At 50.8% G+C, this 20,977-nt stretch overlaps 1 protein-coding gene across 3 annotated transcripts in view; it reads right to left on the bottom strand.

The window, feature by feature from the left end:
• The window catches only part of KSR1 (kinase suppressor of ras 1), a 151,194-nt gene that overhangs the window by 38,314 nt on the left and 91,903 nt on the right, over positions 1-20,977 (bottom strand). For all 3 annotated transcript variants that reach the window (XM_063110170.1, XM_063110169.1, XM_063110171.1), the window contains exons 3-5: positions 8,545-8,692; positions 4,051-4,510; positions 1,997-2,001 (exon numbers count right to left, since the gene is read on the bottom strand). In XM_063110170.1, coding sequence (XP_062966240.1) covers positions 1,997-2,001; positions 4,051-4,510; positions 8,545-8,692 — 613 coding nt within the window. The remainder of the gene's footprint in view (positions 1-1,996; positions 2,002-4,050; positions 4,511-8,544; positions 8,693-20,977) is intronic.

Genomic DNA, 20,977 nt, shown 5'->3' with positions numbered 1-20,977 from the left:
CAGCTACCTTGAGAATACTCATCTGAGAGCCACCACTGCCAGATCTTGGCAGGCGGAGTGAGGACAAGGTGAAGCTTGACCACATTCTCACACAGGCCAGCCCTGCTCAGACACCACAGTCTCAGTCTTTGGGGATGTCGTGGGCACCCTCCTCTGCTGAGAAGAGGGCCATAAACTTTGCAATGCTCCTCCTGCTTGCCCATCTGGGCTTTCCTGTAAGGACAGGCACACCCAGTGTCTATGGCATTACAGGCTTGGACTATGGAAGAGCAGCTAGAGGTAATCTCTCCACCCGCCGGCAGCCTGCAGGTCCAAATCACACCCCCATACATAGCATCATCTCCTCCCAAAGCCCATGGAGGGCCTTAGGAGTCTGGAACCCTCTGGACTGGTCAGCAGAATGTTGTAGGCCTTTCCCTAGAGAGTCTAGACTTTTATCCAATTATCACAGACCTGTGACCCAGAGAGGTCAGGAACACAGTACTCAAGAGATCCGTGGCCATCTCATGTCCTCTGAGTCAGCAGGCCTTCTGAGGGTGGCCACTGCCCCCTCAGCCCTGAGTGCTGGCCGTACACACAGCCGGTGCTCATTAAGTGCTGGTTCACTTAAAGTCAAGTACCATATACCCAACTCCAGGAGAAGGGCACATGGGAGGTACTGACTTCTCCCACACTACAGGGAATTTGATCAGGACAAAAAGGCCCTCTGCCACCCTCCTGATGACTGAGGAATCTTCAATTGTCTCCCCTGCAGCTTTCTCTAGCACATCTGCCACGGGGTTGACCTGTGGCAGGTCTCTCCCGAGGTCCACCCCACCAGGGTCAGCAGCAAAGGCCATCAAACACATGGTATGAAGGGTTAGCTGCCAGCCTGAGAGAAACAGACCGTGGGAAAAGGAGACGTCAGCTATCTAGTTCTGAACACAGCCTGTGAAGGAGGATGCGAAATGGAATGTGTGCCAGGCAGCAACTCTCCGTGATCTAGACAGAAATCCTGGTCCTGAAGGCCTAAGTGTTGCTACCAGATCCCCACATTATTATGGCAACTGGAAGATGGCAGGGCCAGGGCTGTCCTAGACATGGAAGTGCTAGATTTTCCTCCAGGGCTCTGTGAAGGGCCCTGGGAGGTTCTGCCTGTGTCCAGGGAGAGCTTCTCTGCCCCTTCACCCCATGCCTCCCTGGGTTCCAGCAGCCAGCTCCACTTCGGCACAGTCACTGCCCGCTCTAGCCCTCCTGATCCCCAAGACCGACCCCCCCCCCCACCACCACCACTATGGCTCCCTCCTTAGCTGGCTCAGGATGAAAACAAACTGCTACTTGGCTCAGGCAGAAACCCACGTGTCTGTATGTCTACTCGGACAAGCAGGAGCAGACTCCAGAAGCACGGCTGTCTCCCTCTGTCTCAATGCATGAGGGAGGGGCCCCACAGCACAGCCACACACTAGAACCTGCTCTCAACCTGGGGTGGGGGATGGAAAAGAGGGCCCAGAGTTGCCTGGGCTTTCTGCCTCCCCAAAGGGACAGTTGTACCCTCTGGTCATTCAGCACCTCTCTCAGAGGTGAGCTGCATTCTGCCTCTAGGAATGTCCCTCTCCTGAGGAGAGGGGTCCTGAGACATCAGCTGAGGTCCTGTGGATGGTTAAAGTCCACCTGAGCCACACAGACAGTGCCTCCCTCCTGGGAGCGTTGCTTTACTGTGGTAGCCCTGTGGGCAGGTGTCCCTGCCAGAGAAGTTGCTGTGGGGATGGCAAGGTGGAGAAAAGGCCTGTCACGGACCTGTCATGGACCGTGACCCTCTCAAAGTCTCTGCTTCTCAGAGAACAGCCTGTCATTTTAGGGCCACCTGTCTTAGAGCCATTTCCTGAGGTGGTTACCAGCACCTCTGCTGCTGGACTATGGCAAGGCTAAGAGAGGGTCAAAGATTTCCACCCCCGATGGGGACAGCACCACAGACACGACTCCCGGGCGGCAGAGGAGATAGAAATGAATCACTTACCAAACCTGGAGGAGACAAAAACAAGAGAGAGGGATTATGTCACCACGCTGAGCCTAAAACATGAGGGATTATGTCACACGATGAGAGAGTGGGCAAAGGGCTGGGACATGGGACTTTGAGGCCTGGCTGGGGGCCAGGTTGGCTGCGTGACCTTGGGAGCCCCTGCACTCTCTACATTTCCTCAATGGGAAGGGCTGGAAGGGCCCTCCCAGGGCCTTCCCAGAGGACATCAAAACTATACCCTGTGCTGTGCGCTTTAATACGTTAGCTTATCTAAGCCTCACTAGCCACCCAGCATGGTCCTTAGAGTTTACCCCATTTCATGGCTGAGGAAACTGAGGCTCACAGAGTCTCCCTAGGTCACACAGCCCATAAGTGGGGGGACCCTGCCCAGGGTCCAGGCTGAAGAGGTCAGCCTGCAAGAGAGGATGTGGTGGGCAGGAGGGCTGGGAGGACAGCTGTGCAGAACAGAAAGGTGGCCCCAGGGAGGGTCAGTTGGGACATGCCCTGAGCAATGCTTCCCCCGGGGCTGCCGCTATCCCCAGGGACACAAGGAGCTGGAAGAGCCAGGACACTTGGTCTGCCCTCAGGGCTCACGGAGGGCAGTGGGGTGGCCTGAGCCTGCATGTCAGTACTGGTTCTGGAGGCACTGGAGGCACTGGACTCAGAATCCCAAGTGGTATCATCTGCCTGAGACTCTGTCCTCTGCCAGGGCCCTCCTAATGCTCTTTTCAGGAGAAAATGAGAAACAGAGGCACTGGGTGTAGCCTGCTGTGAGGCCCTCTCTGACTGACCCATGTACAGTGGTAGTCACTACCACTCCACAGTCCCTTCCGGGTGGGCCCCAGACCCCAGTAGGAGAGGCTGATCGGGAGCAGCAGGGTGGGTAATAGCTGGATTTCTCCTCCTTGAGCAACACACTCAAAACCATCATTGTTGTCCAGGGTCCATCCCATAAAGGACACAAGACAGCCTGCACCAGAACAAGTGGAACGAGACCATTGTACCAAAGAGTGGCCCAAGACAGACCAGACCTCAAAGAGAGAAGCCAGGTGCTCCAACCCTCAGGGATAGAAGAAGTTAAGAGGCACCCAAAGAAAACATTCTCCTTCCCTTCTGTCCTACCCACAAGGGTACATGACAAAGGCAATCTTTGTAATAGCAAAAAAGACAATGACCTAAATGTCCATCAAAAGGGACGAGTTACATAAACTGTACAACGGAATGGTATAAACAAGTTACAAAAATGAGGATGTCTGAGTAATTATAGATATGCACAAAACTGATAATCTAATTGGCTCCTGAAAGGGGAACCAGGTGACTCAGTAAAAATGGTGGGGTAGACTGTTTACAGTGTCCCCCCACAGAGACAAACAGACATGAGCCACAAAGCTGCTGTACTCTGGACCACAAGACTATACCCCCTACTCAAAATACATAGAAAAAAATTTTAAATTGAAAAATAAATAAAAGAGTAAGATATTTCAAGATGTATTAACATGACATTCTCAGAGATATCAAGTAAGCTGAAAAAACAAGATACAGGACAGAGTGCACAGTATTTGACAGTAATTAGTGGTTTGAGCCAAATATTCCAGTTCTCCCCTTCTAGCCACATACAGAACTGTAGTTCTTGGTTCTCTTGTTGGGGTAGGGCCATAAATGGTAGGTGGAACTTCCAAGAAAGAGTACTTAATTGCCAGTGCACAGCATCTAGAATTCACTTTTCCCCCTGCCACAGTGGCCAGCAATGTTTCAGACAGTGACTGTTCTGCCAGCCTGGGACCCAGAAGGAGGCTGATCCAAAATGGACAGGTAGCATGAGCAAAAAAGAAATGTTTGTTGTTTTAAGACCCAGAGATTTGGAGGTTGTTTGTTACTGCAGCATAACCCAGCCCGTCCCGACTGATACGTGGCGTCATTTCATGTGTGCGTATACAACATACGGGAAGAAATCTAGTAGGACTCAGCCCAAACTGGTCTGGGGACTGGACTGAGAGATGAGGCAACTTTTGCTTTTTACTTCCCACACTTCTACATTGGTTGGCACTCACCTCATCGGGGAGACCTCGTCGATGCGGTTTCCCAGCTGAGACTCGTGGGACTTGCTCCGGGTGAGTGTGGGGAAGCTGGGCAGCAGCTGAAAGACCTTGCGGCTGGGAGGAGGGGGCGTCCGCGGCGGCTTCAGCTTGGCGTGTCGCCGCAGCTGGGGTGTGGCAGGAGGGGTGATGAAGCTGTGCAGGGCCCGGGGGGGCAGCCGGCCGCTGGTGTGCAGGGGGATACAGGCGTCCGAGAGACCCTCGCTGAGGCTGGGGGCTGGGGAGTCTGAAGCGGGCAGGGCTGACACAGAGACGGAGCGTGGGCCCTGGGCACTGTTGCCCAGTCTGCCCAGCTGGGCGCTCCCTGGGGTCCAGGGCAGGCTGGCTGCTGAGACTGTGTCCATGGAAGGCCCTGAGCTACTTTCCCTCCGAGTGTCCAATGAATTCCAGCCCGAGTCCTCTTTGTGCTCCCCTCCTGCAGGACAAGAAGTAGAGTCACAGGTGATTGGAGCTAGACGGGTACATGGCAAGAGTCCAGAGAGGTTAAACACCTTGTCCAAGGTCACACCATTCCTTAATGGAAGGCTTCAACTATCAGCCTTTACCCAGTTTACAAAGGCCTCTCACACACACCCATGGCCTTCCACGTTATCTAGCTGGCCCTGAAGCCACCAGTGCAGATATTACTACCTCTGCTTTATAGGGAGAGGAAATGAGGCCCAGGGAGGGAAAGAATGGCTTGTGTAGGGCTCGAGGGAGCAGGCTGGGAAACCTGCCCCAGAAATAGGTGACCCCGGGAGGAAAGAGGTGGCTGATCTTTAAGAGCCAGAAAAGGGAAGCTGGAGTGTGTGAAGAAAAAGAAAACTCCACTTTAAGAAAATTCAAACGTCAGAAAAAGGGGCTGCCTTGGCCTTACAATAGCACACTGCCCTGGGGCTTGTGGGAAAGGATCCAGGTAGAAAGGGATCAACAGCCACTTCCTTTCCAGAGGAGCCTATGAGTGCCTTTGGGCTGCCCCTACCATGACCTCTGCCTGAGGTCCCTGAGACCTTGAGGCTCTGCAGGTTTGAACTCCGTGGCACAGTCTTCCACTCATTCAGGCATATGCTGGATGCTAGTGTACATGCATAAAAAGGACACATCCTGTGCCTGGAAGTCCAATGAGCGTGACAGATACACAACACAGGAGGCTGTGTGCTGGGACTCAGAGATGCATGGGGACTCTGTAGTGGAGGAGGACCCTAAATCAGCCATGGGCTGGGGACGCGGCCAAGGAAGGCTTTCCCGAGGAAGTGGCACCTGGGCTGAGCAATTAAGGAAGAAGGTGGAGAAGATGTACCAGGCAGAGGGAACAGCACATGCAAAGGTAAGAGCACACGGCACCTTCCAGTAACTACAAAGAGTTCCGTGTGCCCTGAGAGGTCAGGATAAGCCAGGGAGAGTCAAGAGATGAAGTTGGAGGGGTCAGTCCAGCTGCGGCCAGCTCAGGAAGGGCCTTGGATGTCTTGCTAAGGACTTTAGGTTTAACTCTGTAAGATCTAGAGAAATACCAAGGGGTTGAGGGCAGGGAGAAGGGACCCGAGAGGCTGTCATTGGGAAGGAGAAGATACCTCCCTCCTTCAATGAGAGGAAAGTACAGGAAGACAGATTTTGACTCAAGACAAAATGAATTTTCCCACTGAAATCCTTTTACTATGTGCTGTATTAGACCCTGTCTCCTGCCATCCCTCCTATCCCAGCAATGCCTGTTATTTTTCCCAGTGCACAGGTAAGGCACTGAGATTCAGAGTGGCCACATACAGCTAAGAAAGTGGTGGGATGGGAACTGAAAGTCTCGATCACGACCACAGCACTGTGCCTCCTCCCGCAATGCTACTGATTTTGCATAACCTACAGTGGAACTGCTTTGGGAGGTTATGAGCTCCCTGTCCTCAGAGGTGGTCAAGCATAGCCTACACAGCCAGGGACCAGAAATGCTGGAGAGGGGATCAGCCTTCACAATTCATCAGGTTTCTTTGTACATTCCATCCCCTCTTTAAATACCCTTCCCCTGACTTCGCTGCAGGGTGACTTTCTACTCATGAATCAACAGGACAGAATGAGTTATCAGCTTCTGTGTTCCATACTGCTTGCTCCTTCTGAACTACAGCCACGACTTATATACCTGAGCTTACATACTCCCTATCAGAGGCACTGAACACGTTTCCTGTAGAGCAGATGAAATAATGAGTTTCATGAATCTATGAGCAAGTTTGCCACCAAAGGAAATAAGCCCCAAATTCTACAAATTGCCTATTTAGTCACTGCCACTTTGGGCCAGCTCAGGGATGGCAAACGGGTCTTGATGTGCATGCCAACACCAGGCAACTGGCAGAGGCTGCTTGAGCGTGACTGGAGTCACTCAGTAGAAGAGTTCGTGGATTGACGAGTGATGTCTGCTGCAGATGGACAGTGAGTATCAGCGGGAACAGTCACCCTCTATTCACCAGCACAGACACCATCCTCCACTCACCTTTCCCAAGGCCAGAGGCCACAAGAGAAATGAGGCCAATGCTTTCCATCATTGCACAGGCCTAATTCTGAAAAGGGCACCTAATACGTGCCAGGCTCTGGTCTGAGCACCTTACCTTAACTCCTTTCCTCTGCACAGCAACCCCGTGAGAGAGGTACTGTTGTTACCTCCATTTTAAAGATGAGGAAACTGAGGCACAGTGAAGTTAAATAACGGGCCAATGTCCCCCAAACTCTAAGTGGCCGAGCAGAGTGCAGGGCCTAGGCAGTCTCATTTGTAGCTCGTCTTTACTGCTACTAAATTGCTCTCACCAAGCCCTGTGGGGGTGCAATGAAGATGCTCTGTGTGACCCAACATACAGGGGAGCACTGGTACCCACCCAGTCCCAGCAGGTGCTCATGAGGCACGGTCACTACCGGGCAGATGAAATGCTGTGTTCTGGACTGGGATGTGGCCAGGGCTCTCTTGGGGATTCAGGGGCTCTACAAGCTGAGACTGAATGAGAGAGAAGGAACATGGAAAAGGTCCCTTTCCCAGGGGCTTCCTGAGCACAGAGGAAAAGGTACCCTCTGAGGAAGAAACCTGAGTTCAGTGCCCAGCTCTGCCCTGTGCCAGGTATGGGACCCCAGTCACCTCACCCAATGCCTACAATGCTCAGATGCTTTACCTGCAAAGTAAGCTTAACACTTCCTCCTAAAAGGGTATAGACACAATGTGTGTGTCCTGTGCCTGGCACACAATAGGTGCTTAATAAATTATCTCCCTATCCTGGCATCTGGGACAGGCAGACAGAAGTCTTCATGACACAAATGGGTCACCACCACTCAACAGCTGGCTCCTCCACAACTCCTTAAACTCCAGGCATAAGAAGGGAGGCAGGGCTGACGAGTTACCCCAGAGACTCCAGCTTGTGTGGCGAGTCCTTCTACACTTCCACATGGAAACTACCCAATCGCCACTGGAGCCCAAGGCTCAAATCCTGGCTCTGCCACTGACTGCTATGTGTCCTTGACCAAGCCCCTTACCCTTTTTGGCTCAGTCTCCTCCTCTGTAAAATGTGAGAGAATGCTGAGCACGCCTCTGTCATGTATATTTTCAGCACTTGCTGGGAGGCCTGGCATGTCAAGATTTTCTGAATTGAGTGAAACTCTCTGCACTGTGCTCTGTGTTCAGAGGAGCTGATACAAGGGGGCCAGAGAAGAGATTGAGCCCAATCCTCTCTGAGAAAAAAAAATGAAGCAGAATATAAACCTCAGTGACTTCCTTAAGCCTCAGGCAGCTAGAGATAAGACAGGAGGCTCAGATAATTAAAAAGTGGGCCTAATTCCATTCATTAGGCTCATTTTCATGCCTTATCTGTGTGGTAGTGGAAGCATTAAATCAGGCATTTGAAGCTATTTCCAAGACAGGGTTTAGAAAGCCCGTGAATAATTCCCAAGGACCTCGTCGTAAAGCCAGGATTATACACTCTGCCTGGGACAGCCACGCACACACTCGCAGCTGAAAAGCCGTACAGTTTCTCTAATCGTGCTTGGCTCGGGCCAAGCCCACATCAGCGTGTGCCTTCGGAGCACAGAGCCCAGCCAGCAGATGGGGCCAGGAGAAGGCGGGGAGGGGACTAGGACTGGAATGCAGGAAGCTGGTGGAGGGTTAACAGAGCCCTCCACAGAGGGGAAATCACTCAGGGCCGGCCCAGCAGACTGGCCTGGCATTTCCAACAATAGCTAAAGCTTCCCCAGGTTGGGGCTGACCAGACCAACCAGGATCCGGAACCCCCAGGACCTTGGGAGAGCCTCCCTCCTGGATCAGGCCTCTCACACACTTTCTGAATGTCCACCTTGGCCTTTCCAAGTTGCCCCAGAAACCCTGGGCCACGCCTGCTCACCCTCATCGCCCACCTCCACAGAGGCCCCAACTCCCAGTGAATCCAGCCAGGCCTGGTCCGAGAAGGCAGGCACAGAGGCTGGGTGCAGGGAGAGGGGGGCAGGCCTACCTACCCAGGCCTGTCACCTTCCGCAGGCAGGTGAGGGCACACTGTAGGCGGCCACACTCCTCAGCACTGGCGCCACAGCGCCGCAGCATCTCCTTCACCTTAGCCTCGTTCATCTCCAGCAGGGCATCCAGCGTGAGCGCGTGCGGGATCTCCTGAGGGGCACAGACAGAGGGACAGGCAGAGCCGGGTGAGCGTCAGGCAGGCCCCAGCCCTCCGCAGCCTCCGCCTGGCCGGGCCGGCCACCCCGCTGAGTGGCAGGGGCCAGCTGCGGGCTGGGCCAGCCTCTGACGAGAAGCCACCACTTGTCTGAGGACACAAGCAGAGAGCTCGTGTCCCCAGAGACAGCAGCTGAGGTGGAGACACCAAAGCTTTGAGGTGGGGGCTGGGAAGAAGGAAGGGAGAAACAGAAAGGCTTTGACGAAGGCATCTGCTCTTTGTTTCTTTTTTATTCCTGTGCACAGAAAAATTACGAACTGTGACATCTTTTTAGAATGACAAAACTTCAGAGAAAGATGGTCCTTTACAATTTTGTTGTATCTGAATCAGACAAGACAGATTTCAAATAAAATTTTCTTAACAAGTGAAGGTTTAAAAAAAAAAAAATCAACCCTTGCCAAGCACTGCAGGGGCATTTACTATCTCACCTTATTTACTGCTCAATCAAACCCTTTCATTAGGCCCACTTGAAAGAGTGGAAGAAAGAGGTTCAGAGAGGTTGTGTTACCTGTACCAGGTCACTCAAGTAGTAAGGGGAAGAGAGTGGCAGGTAGAATTTTAGTTGGCCCCATGACCTTTGATCCCTGGTCCTATTCTTGATTATGTTACATTATATGGCATAAGGGAAATTGTCCAAGTAGGCTTAATTAATTACACAAGCCCTTTAAAAGCAAAGAATTTTCTCGTAGTGTAGTGTAGAAGTCAGAGATGCACATGAAAAGGACTCTGTGTGAACTTTGAAGATGGAGAGGACCCCAGGAGAAGAAATGAGGTGGCCTCGAGGACAAACTGGTCCCCCAGCTAACAGCCAGCAGGAAACAGGGACCTCAGACCTACAGCCACAAGGAACTGGATTCTGCCAACAACCTGAATGAAACTAGTAGATTATTCCCCAAAGCTTTCAGATAAGAGGCCAGCCTGGCAAGCACCTTGACTTGGGCTGGCCCTGTGAGACCCTAAGCAGGTAGTGTAAGAACCCAAATGCCCCAAGGGATCAACACCGAGGAATGTAAGAACCCAAATGCCCCAAGGGATCACACCCTGATCACATAAGTCCTTCTCGGCCACACCCCATCATGGCGCTGGTTGCCCTTCTCTTCCGTACTCTCCTTCCCACCAGCGCGAATCGCACACCAATCAGCTCACCCCAAGAGGGATTGTATTTTAAGCCAATCAGCCTTCCCTAAAAGCCCTATATATGTGTGTGTGTGCCGCCTAATAAACGAGCTCTCTCTGGTGGATTGTCAACTGGTGTCGATTCGTCCTTTCAGGTAGGCTACCAGAGCTCGTCTGGGTCCCTCCATCTGTCCTTCCACCTACAGAACCGTGAGCTAAAAATGGGTGATGTTTTAAGCTCTAAATTTGTTATGCAGCAAAAGAAAACTGATATGAAGACTGACTATTTGAATCAGGGCCTGCCTGATGTTAAAGCTTGTGCCCTTTCCTCTCATCAGGACCTGACTACCCTGTGATATCATGCCTGCAAGCAGACACAGAGAACAGTGGGACCTGCCCCTGGCCCCCAGTGGCCTGCAGCACAGTGGGGGGGTGACATGAAAACAAGTAATTACAATGCAATAAGACATGAGTCAGAATAGAAAAAGCTCAGAGACCATGAGACCAGGTCAGTGTTTCACTTTTTTCTTTACTCCTTTCTATATTTTCCAGATTTTCTGTAACAGGGAAGGCCAGACATCTCATACCAAATAATTTCTATAAAGCTCGTAGTTCTTGAGGATCTAAGCTGATTTTCAATGACTGTCAGCAAGTTGTGTCGAATTTTGTTTTAAAAGAGTAATTTCACTGCCAATCAATTCACAGTACCGTAAATCTTAGACTACAGTGTAGAAGCTGAGCCAGCGGAAGACACTGGCTGGGAGTCCTGAGGGCGCTGGTGTGGGTCTGGCCGCCCCCGCCCTCCCACAGTGCGGGCAGCTAGATGCCTATATATCTTGTCAGTATATTCTTCAATCTCCCTGGCTGTGGGCAAGAATCTCAGAACGATTCACCCCAAAATAAGAAATAGACACGTAAAAGTACCAAAAAGCTCATCACTGGTTAGCCCAAAACCCTTGGCTGTCAGAAATCCTTCCAGATGATAAAACTAAAGCGTCACAGGAAACTGTTGATAAGAACAGCACAGACTGGGAGGCTGATGAGATAATGGTCCCATGCAGAAGCTTTTGTTCAATCACCGAGTCTTCCTTTATTTCCCTTTCCCTTGGCAGCTCTTCTTAGTCAAAATGTGGTTTTGACATCTTTGCCCCTCATTTTACTATGAAAAACAACTTGGCAATACCCAATACCTTCAGCGCAGGAATAAAAGGGCCCCTTCACCTCAACGCAACTGTACAAAGCAACCCTCCACCTTTCTCTGGATGGGGTATCCTCAGTGGTCTCCCCTCCACGCGCCCCCCACCCCCACTCCCGGCTGTGATGACTCAGCAGTTTTCCTGAAGATGTGAGACCTGCCTGATGGCACCAGGAGGGAGCCAGGCCTAGGAAACCCAATCCCCAATCTAACTATCATGCAAACAGGAAGGGCTTTTTTCTTTCTTTTTATTCTCCTCCCCACCCACACCATTTCAATTTCTCAAACATAATAACTACATTTATTATTATAAACTATTTGCCAGTACAATATGCCTAGTGCTTTGTATGCTCCAGTCTAAACAATTCAGCAAGTAGATGCTGTGAAGTCCATTGTACTGAGGCTCAGTGACCTCATGCGATACGGCTTAAAATGCTGGGTCTGAACTGAAGCCGAGATGTGCAGGATTCCAAGGCTTCTTTAATTTTTCCACGCTGTCACTTGTTAACCAGGCAACGCCTTGGGATGTAGCAGCCACCTTTTGCAGGAAATTATTTTTTCGAAGTAATTAATTTCTACCTACTTTCTGAAAAACTATTATACCATAAAATAGAACGTTCTTTGTTCTTTAAGAGAGTGAAATAACACCTTAAAAAGAGAAAGAGTATGTTCAAATCCATTCCCTTAGAAAACAAAAAAGGGAAAAAAGAAAAAAGGTATTGTCTCACTCCCCTGAGGCTTTGGGGATCAAGATCAGTCTATTCCACTCAAATAAAGCAGAAGGGGCCACCTTTCCTCTCCCTCCCTTGTCCCCTCTTAATGCTCCTATTCAAACCAGCGCGAAAGGGTTGGCAAGACCAGCTAGGAGGGCAGGCGGGGGTGCTCGGGCAAGAGAGTCAATCCAGTGTCCTCCTTAAATTAAAGTTGCCCCTGCCTCTCCTTGGACAAGAAATTTAACCTTTCAGTACATGCGAATTGGGGTGTAAACTATGCATTTCCTATCAATAAAATTAAGAGTGCTCAGCACACCATCCAGCACTGAAGATTATTATCATTACCTCTGAGTGACTGTTCCTTCCACTATCTAATCCCTCCTCCCTGCAGGTCTGGATTATTGAATCGGGGCAGGGACCACCCTGGTCTACTTAGAAGCTGAGGTCAATGGGGCTACCCACCAGGCTGCAAACAGGTTACCTGGTAGAACAAAGGTCTCGAACACACAAGCTTCAGGCCCAGGCCTTGGGAAGAAATGAGACCATCAGGGACGTGGCCTCTTTGATCTATCTTTTGATGGTGATATAAGTACTAAAAACACTTTTCTTGCCTCTTTGACCAGACAAGAAACCGACAATAACAGTGGCGATGTTAATGGGAAACCCACCCTCTGCCTTCACTCAGTGCAGGGGGGACGAGGGTAGGCTATGGAAGGACACAAGACCCTCCAGTTTTAAAGGAATCTGAATTTTTATTTTTTAAATGGCTAATTTTTACATGGTGGTGATTAATTCAAATCTGGCCAGACAAAACAAATCACGTCCATGGGTTACACAGAGTCCCCAGGCCTGAGCACAGAGACCATACAGGAAGAATTTGACGCCTTCTGAAGGTTGATCTGATTGGCAACTTCTAAAGGTTTATTTCTGTAGGAGAGATGTAGGCCCAGCAGCAAGTTCCCCGTGTGCACAGCACAGGCCTTCTCAGTGAGGCACCCACCCTGGCAACAAAGCGCCCAGCCTTCCAACTCCTATGACTGGCTTTGGGACCCAACATTAATGTAATCAGGAGAGGAAAGTACAGGCAGGCATGAACCAGGGAAGATAGTTTACCAAGAAAACGCACCCCAACTCAACTCTCGCCTGGGACTCCAGGTAGACAAGTCTCCCAGGGAGGCCTAGTGCCTGTGCCTGACCCTGGGCATGGCCCTGATATCTCCTTGTATCATGACTCCACAATGCCCCAAAGCAACGTAGCACCCCCAAACCTCGCACTCTGGTGTGACTCGCCCACCCACAGCAACAGGCTCCGCCAAGTCTGAGTTAGGAAGTTATTTAAAAACCAGAATAATTTACTTATAACTTTTCTGGATAATCTCTAAACCAAAAGCAAGTTAGGATATCAGTTTTGTCACCTGCTGAAGGTGAACTTACTGCTCTGAAACCCTCTCAGATTTAAGAGCCACTGCCCCAGGAGGGAATCCCATGTGCCTGGAGGCATACAGAAAATGCTAAGTTCTCTCAAAGCCAAGGGCAAAGGGTCCTTCTCTCTGCCCATACCCTAGAGTTCTGGAGAAAGGATGAAGACTGGGAGTCCATACTGCTTCAAGGAGAATTATTAGCCACCCCAGCTGTCTAAACCAAAAAGGGAAGATATGGATGCCCAGACCACCGCTGGAGATGCCAAGCCCTGGCTCCAACAAGCCTCGGGGTTAGCACGGGAGCACACAGGCAGGGCAGTGAGAACAGAGAACATGCCAGAGAACCTGGGCTCCCCGCCTGTGCCTCTTTCCTGCAAACCATGATTTATGTTTTGTAGTAGGTGACACTGAGTTCTTCTTTCTGATAATTACAGAGCGGGGCCAGTTGAGCTCTGAGGTCCCTCCCAGCCTGTGACAATTAAGCCATGTCATTAACAGGAGAATGCTGGTCTCCATTCTCCATGGCAGAAGGTGGGGGTGGGTTTCGTTAAACACGGCTGCCCCCTCCCCTCAGCAGTTGGTAGCAGCTGGTGTTGCAGGCCATGCTAGGTAAGTTGGCAACTCAGGCCAGTTGGGTATCAAATGGTATCCCGGGACTTACCAGCAGCCACGGGGCTGCCTGAGGTCTATTCTTAGAAACCTGTGCCACTGACACTGAGAGCTATTCACAGGGTGGGTCAGTCAGATGAACCTTGGAAATGTGAGGGGCATCGTTGCCTGTGTGGAGTCACATTTGCAAACACATTGCTGTTCAAGCCAGAATTCGGGTAAAAGCTAGGTTGAGGGAGGACCAAGAAGCAAACCCATGCTTTGTGTTTCTGTTTAGCTGTCTGGTCCAAGAGCATGCAATAAGTCAGTACTGGAAGGGCTGCCGCTTCCATCAGCGCCGCCAGCATTCAAGGTCCATCTGTAAAGCCTGGATCCCTGGTGCAGGTGGGCAGAGGCATTTCCCAACTTCCCTGGCTGTGGAGTAACTAAAGGGCCGGGATCCTTAGCCACAGACACTTGCCAGGGAACTGACCCCACCAGAGAGGCCAAAGGTGGACTCCTAGAGCCTGTGGATGGTGATACAGACCCTATCAGAGGTGGCTGGGGAAGGAGAGAGAGAAGAGCAAGACCGGTGGGTTTCTATGGTAGCCCAGGCTGGGAGCTGTGTGCCCAGAATTGGCAAAGGGGCACCTGGCAGTTGTTTGTGTCTGCCTGCTCCCCACCGCTGGTGCCAAGGGAAAGGGAGGAGTGAAACTTGGTAATAACAGTCAGATATTCTGGGAGGTAAAGGAGGGGCTGAGGCAGGAGGGGTTGGGGTCAGGCAGCCTGGGGGGGTTCCATGGAGATCAGCATAAAGTTCGGGGATACTGGGTCTGCCTCTTTACCAGTTCTGGGCCTAGACTTGTCACTGCCCCACCCATGGGAAGCAGGGAGAACAAACGCCCCTCCTGTGCCACTTCCCAACTGATGGAAAGAGCCAGACTTGGTCCTTGCAACCCCCTTGACCTTGGACAAGTCCCTGCCTCTCTCTGGGCTTCCGTTTTCTCATTTATAAAATGAGAGGCTTTGGCCAGATCAGATCAGTGGCTCTTAGTCCTGGCTGCACCCTGGAATTTCTTGGGATATTTTAAGAAAGAATCTCAATGCCTGAGCCCCACCTCAGATCAACCAAAACAGAATTTCTGGGGGTGGGGGCCATGAGGGCAGACAGGCTTCAGTGTCTAAAATCTGGCCAAAGTAAGCCAGGGCAGAAACGGTCTGAGAACACCCAGGTCAGAAGGCGGATCTGGCCAGAGTAGGGCTGTGCCCTGAGGCTTGTCTTCCTGCCTGTCCTCCCATGAGGCCCACATTCCTCCAGCTCAGCCCCAGCCTAGCCCATGCTCACAGACGTCTCAGGAGATGCCCATACACTGATGCCTCCTTCCTTCCCTACAGGCAGGTATGGGCTCGGAGTGTGGAGCCAGAATTGGCATCTTCAGGGATTGGCTGTCTCTGGCCTTTGCATTGGTATGTCAGGGATTGAAAGACTCAGAAAGATGGTTCAGAAATGGAAGTGGAGGGATTCAGGTCAAGGGAGAGGAGGAGATGGGGAGGGGGCCAAAAAAGAGCAGGTGGTGAGCATTTATGGCACATCTCCTGGTTACTGGGCACTTTATTGATGAACTTTACAGGTCAGCATATGCAATCCTCATAACATCTGAGATGGGTGATAAGGCTCAGAGAAGGTGGTAACTTGAAGGCCACACAGCATGATGGATGAGTCTGGGCCATGACCGTCTCTACCTGTTGCCAGCCAGCCAGCCCTTCCTGCCCTGATACCCACTGCCTTGCTCTATGAAGTGAGCTCTTTCTCCTAGGGCAGAATTTATCTGAGGCCACTGGCATCACAGGTCGCATCTGGCTTTCTCAACCCCAGCCTGCCCTACCCCTCGCCCAGTTAGGGTGAGCCTTGACAGTGGGATTAAAAACAGCTCCAGAAGGCTCCACCAAGGAGCTCTCCTCTCCACATTCTCTTTTAATCCCCTAAGCCTGCCTTCTGGGATCCCTTGGAGCTGCCGCATCAGTCTCCTGCCCTTTGGAGGACGCTGGTGTTTTTCAACTCCACCTGGGACCAGATCTCCAGCTTCCGGCTGCACCTGCTGTCACCATAGCCACCACCACCCTCCTGGAAAGCCTGCCTGATGGCTGCTTCCCAACTCCCTCTCTCTCAGCATGGAAAGGCCCCATTCTTCCTTCTAGAAACCCTGAGCTACCTAGTATAGAAACCAGCAAAAACGTTTTCTGAAAGGGCCTGATAGTAAATATTTTCAGCTTTGTAGGCCATACGATCTCTGTCACGACTATTTGACTCTGCCACTGCAGCACCAAAACAGCTGTAGACAACATGTAAACAAATGGGTGTGGCTGTGTTCCATAAAACCTATGGACTGAAACTTGAATTTCACAGAATTTTCATGTCACAAATTACCTTTCGTTGCTTTTTCCCTCCTGCCATTCTTAAAATGTAAAAACCATTCTTAGTTTGCAAGGCTCTACAATAACCAGCAGTGGGCTGGACTTAGCCCATGGGCCATAGTTTGGCCAAACCCAATCTAGTGGGTCACTCTGACACTCAACAAACACAGACCAACTAAGTGGGGCTCCACTGCCTGGCAGCCCTGGGCCTCACTCACTGCTCCTCCTTTCCCATCTCCCCTGCACTGACGTGTCTTCTCTACCTCCCAGCAGGGAATGCTGAGGAACGGCTTCTGGACAGGCCCACATATGCCATCTAAGCAGCATGCATTTTGTCACCCTTCATCAACACGCTTTTCTAAAACCACTCCTCCTGGCTGCCATTTGAAAATGGCCAAATGTGTCCAGCATTAGAGAAACGCACACATGTATCCCAGCTGTGGGGCTGGTGCTTGCCCCCAGTGCACACTACCCCCAAAATGGAGAGAAAGATGGGTAGGCTTCCATGGGGTGGGTTTCCCCACACCCAAGATGTTTGCTGATTGTGAAATTTAAAAAATTTTTTTAAAATAAACACTATTATCCACGAGACCCCACAGTAAAATTCCAAACTAAATACTCTAAAATAAAAAATAATTTTAAAAGAACATTCAAGCCAAGAGTTGGAAACAGCCCAAATGTCCATCATCGGATGAGTGGATACAGAAAATGTGGTACATCTACACAATGGAATACTACTCAGCTATAAAAAAGAATGAAATACTGCCATTTGCAACAACATGGATGGACCTTGAGAGAATTATATTAAGTGAAACAAGTCAGGCACAGAAAGAGAAATACCACATGTTCTCACTTATTGGTGGGAACTAAAAATTAATATATAAATTCACACACACACACACACACACACACACACACACACACACACACACACACACACAAAAAAAAAACGGGGGGGGGGGGAGAAGACATAACAACTACAATTCCTTGAAGTTGATACGACAAGCAAACAGAAAGGACATTGTTGGGTGGGAGGGGGGAGAGGGAGGAGGGAGAGAGGGTTCGGTAAATGGCCACAATAACCAACCACATTGTATATCGACAAAATAAAATGAAAAAAAAAATTAAAAAATAAAATTAAAAATAAAAGAACATTCAAAGGGAAGACTAGTGTCAGGATGGGACCCTAGGAGGGTTTGTTAGCAGCCAAAGAGCTACCTTAATCATTGGGTGACACTAGGCTTCTGGGCAACCAGCAAATGGGGAAGTCCCTCCCTGCACAAAACAGGGCCACATGGAGGGGCCAGAGCTGGGTACCCCGCACTCAAGACCTTCCCCACCCCCTGCCCTGCTCCAGGGCAGCAGCTGCCCCAATCTGCAGCAGGCGTGAGGAGGGTCGCACAGGGTGACAGCTGGGTGGAGACAAGAGGCTACAGATAGAGGGTGAGCATATGACACAGCATCCTGACAAGGACACTTCTCCTTTAAGGAGAGGAGGAGCTGTGACAACAGGCCTAAACTGGGACTGTCCCCTGCAAACTGGTTGTATCTCCCCATGGGGAAACCCAGCTCTCCTGAGGGTTAAGGCTGACAGAAATAAACAGCGACTCTCGGGTGTGGCCTTGTCTCCAGCCATCTTTATTGCTTATCTGCCCCTTCCAATTCTCCCCTGACCAGACATACCATTAAAAAGAGAACTGTCAGACAGTTCTCCACCCTCTCTCACTTCTGCCTCCAAATCCACAGGGTGAGAGCTCTGAATTCCGCCAGTGAGGCCCACTGCACCAGAGAGCACCCAGACTGGCAAACAGGCTGCAGCGCCCAGGCCTGGCCCCAGCCTTGGAATCTTGTGGGTCACCTGCGGGGCCAGGAGCCAAATCACAGAGCCCTTCCACCAGAGGGATGCGTCCCAGTGTTCAGCACATGAGGCTTGTCCTTTGGGGTGGTTTGTCTGTCTGCCCAGGTGGGGGATGAGCCAGGCTACGAAGTGAGCCCTAGCTGGAGACCTGAGAACCAGGCTCCTCCACTTGGGGACAAGGGCTGTATTGTTCCAGAGCTGCCTCACGGTATCCAACCAGGAGGGTGAGATCTGTCAGGAGATCCTGGAGGTAGGCAGCCCCTCTGTGTAGTTTTCCAGAAACCCTGAAAACAACTCCTGCCCTAAGCAGCAACAGGCCTCACAGCTGTGGGATCTCAATAGGGCACATGAGCAGGTGGCCCAAGCTGGGGAGGCTATCACCATAGCTACAAGGTTCTGAGGGCAAGAGGTTGGAAAGAAACCCTTTCTGGGCCAAGGTCAAAGTCAGACTTCGAAGGGACCTTAGAAACAATCTAGTCCGGGCCGGCCCCGTGGCGCACTCGGGAGAGTGCAGCGCTTGGGAGTGCAGCGGTGCTCCCACCGCGGGTTCGGATCCTATATAGGAATGGCCGGTGCACTCACTGGCTGAGCGCGGTGCGGGCGACACCACACCAAGGGTTGCGATCCCCTTACCGGTCACCAAAAAAGACAAAAAAAAAAAAAAAAGAAACAATCTAGTCCAACACTTATTTCACAGAGGTGGAAATTAACCAAGGCCCAGAGGGTGGAGGGGACCTAAATGGGTCACCCAAAACAATAGTGCCATGACCAAGGCTCAGGTTTCCAGACTCCCCCACCAGTAACCAACACCAGAATATACCATGTCCCAGGATAGCTCACGGCAGGCATTCCCTCCCCAAGATGTAAAGGTTTCATTCCTTCCAGGTTTTCTACGCAAGGCCAAGAACAGAGCCAAGGAGGAGATTCCCCTGAGGTCTGTCATGAGAATCACCTCCGTCTGAGGATTGCCAAGCCATGTGCCTGCCTCGTGGGCCCAGAGACCTGCGCAGTCCAGAAGCAATGGGTTCCTGGGTGCCAGGCCTCACCCGGAGCCTGGCACATCTCAATGTCTTGGTGGCTTAGAAGATAGCAGGTGGATAGAAATTCTCAACTCCACATTCTTTTCCACTCCTGACCACCCTCACTTTGGTGATAGTGCATACTTTTCTTCTTTTTGACAGGAAGAAGCAGACCCCACATCACCAGCCACACCCTAACGCCCAGGTTTTGAGACAAGCCCTAAGCCCCACACCAAGCTGGGGCACATCGATTCTTACTCAGCTTCTCGACATACTTCCTCTTTTCACAACCAGTCTAATCATAAAGGCTAACAACTATTGGTATCACCACCACTTGTTAAGTGGCCTGGGTACCAGTGCATGGTAGCTAAGGAAACTGAAGTTCAGAGAGATTATGTCACTCACCTTAAGATGCAGCAAGTAAATAATAGGGCCTGAATTTGGACGCTGGTCTGTGTAACTCCAACATTAGCATTCATGGTCTGTACTGTGAGTTTAGCCTCCTGGCCTGGTCAACCAGAAGCATGGAGAGGCAGGGTTGGGTCAGCCCATACAGTGCCAGGTTCCTAAGCTCCCTGTAAAAGCAGCATGCTCAAAACAAGTGTGTCTCCTACTCAAACTAAAAGCATGGAAAGACAAAAAAAACCACTCACTAGAAGGATGGGGAGGATCTATTTCAGGAAGATTCTGACTGTTCCCCAGCCACTTTATCATAAGAAAGACAGGGAACAGAATAATGAAATGGAAGTTGCCTTCTGTCCTAACATGCAAGGATTTCTGCAGACATGTTCTATAGACAGTTAGCAAAGCAAGGACATGGAACCCAGCTAACTGTACACATTCTGGGGACTCATGGAAAGGCCCCCTGAATCCAGACCCAGGCGCATACCTTGTAACCCTCCAGCCCAGGCCAGCTCAGGCCTTGGGCCTCTCTCAGCATCATGGGTGGTGGGGTCCCCGTGCCCCTCGAAGCTTTGGCCATCACCCAGCTCCACAGGCAATGCATGGTGAAGGGGCCAGAGTCCAGGGTCCCGGCAGCCCTGGCCCCTGGTGCAGTATCCCAGGGAAGGACGAGGCAGGCAGAGGGGTTTCTGTTTTCATGAGTGCAGTGAACAGTCACTGCAGCCAAAAATAGTTCATGCCTGGGAGCTGGAGAGTCAACACATACCTCCAAGAGCAGGTGCTGGGCGTGAGACTCACAGGCTCTGGAGGGCCTCACAGCAGGGGGCTGGGGACCCGGGTGCCCAGGATACCTGGGATACCAGGCCACAGGCAGAGAGGTTTGCCCTGCCTCACCGCCTCCCTCCAAAAAGTAGGACCTGAGTCAACAAGAAACACTGTCACCTCCCTCCTTCCAATGAATCATCTGGAAACCCCCCACCGCCACATGAACTCCAAATGCCCTCCAATCCCCTTGCAGCTTCTCACACATTTGGGACTAGGTGAATTGAACACCCACAGGAAAAGCCCTGTGAGCTGCAGCAGATGCCCTGGATAGCACATGAGACAGCCGTTTAAAAGGATGCTCAGCAGTCAAAACTCCTGGAAGTGCAACCCACAAACAGGGAACTTTAGTATATTTAAATGAAAAAATAAATGTAAAAAAGTTATAAGCACTGGCTATCAGTGGCTGGTGGGGTTATGTGGGGTTTAATTTTCTTTTTAGAGTTTTTCTGTATTTTTAAATTTTCCTACAATGAACAATTGCACTTAGATTTAGAAAATATTACTTTAAAGTAATAATAAATAATAATAACAAAATAAATAAATAAAAATAATAAAAGTAAAAAAGAAAAGATGCTCAGGCGTTACACAGGGAATATACAACATGGTCCCATCCATGAGAATTTAAAGAGAGAGAGTGTGTGTAGTTTGCAGCCCAGCTTTGGGCCTAGA

The sequence above is a fragment of the Cynocephalus volans genome, chromosome 10 (genome assembly GCF_027409185.1).
Source record: "Cynocephalus volans isolate mCynVol1 chromosome 10, mCynVol1.pri, whole genome shotgun sequence".
NCBI classification, from domain to species: domain Eukaryota; kingdom Metazoa; phylum Chordata; class Mammalia; order Dermoptera; family Cynocephalidae; genus Cynocephalus; species Cynocephalus volans.
The sequence above is the reverse complement of the archived record's forward strand: the minus strand, read 5'-3'. Positions and strand labels throughout refer to the sequence as shown.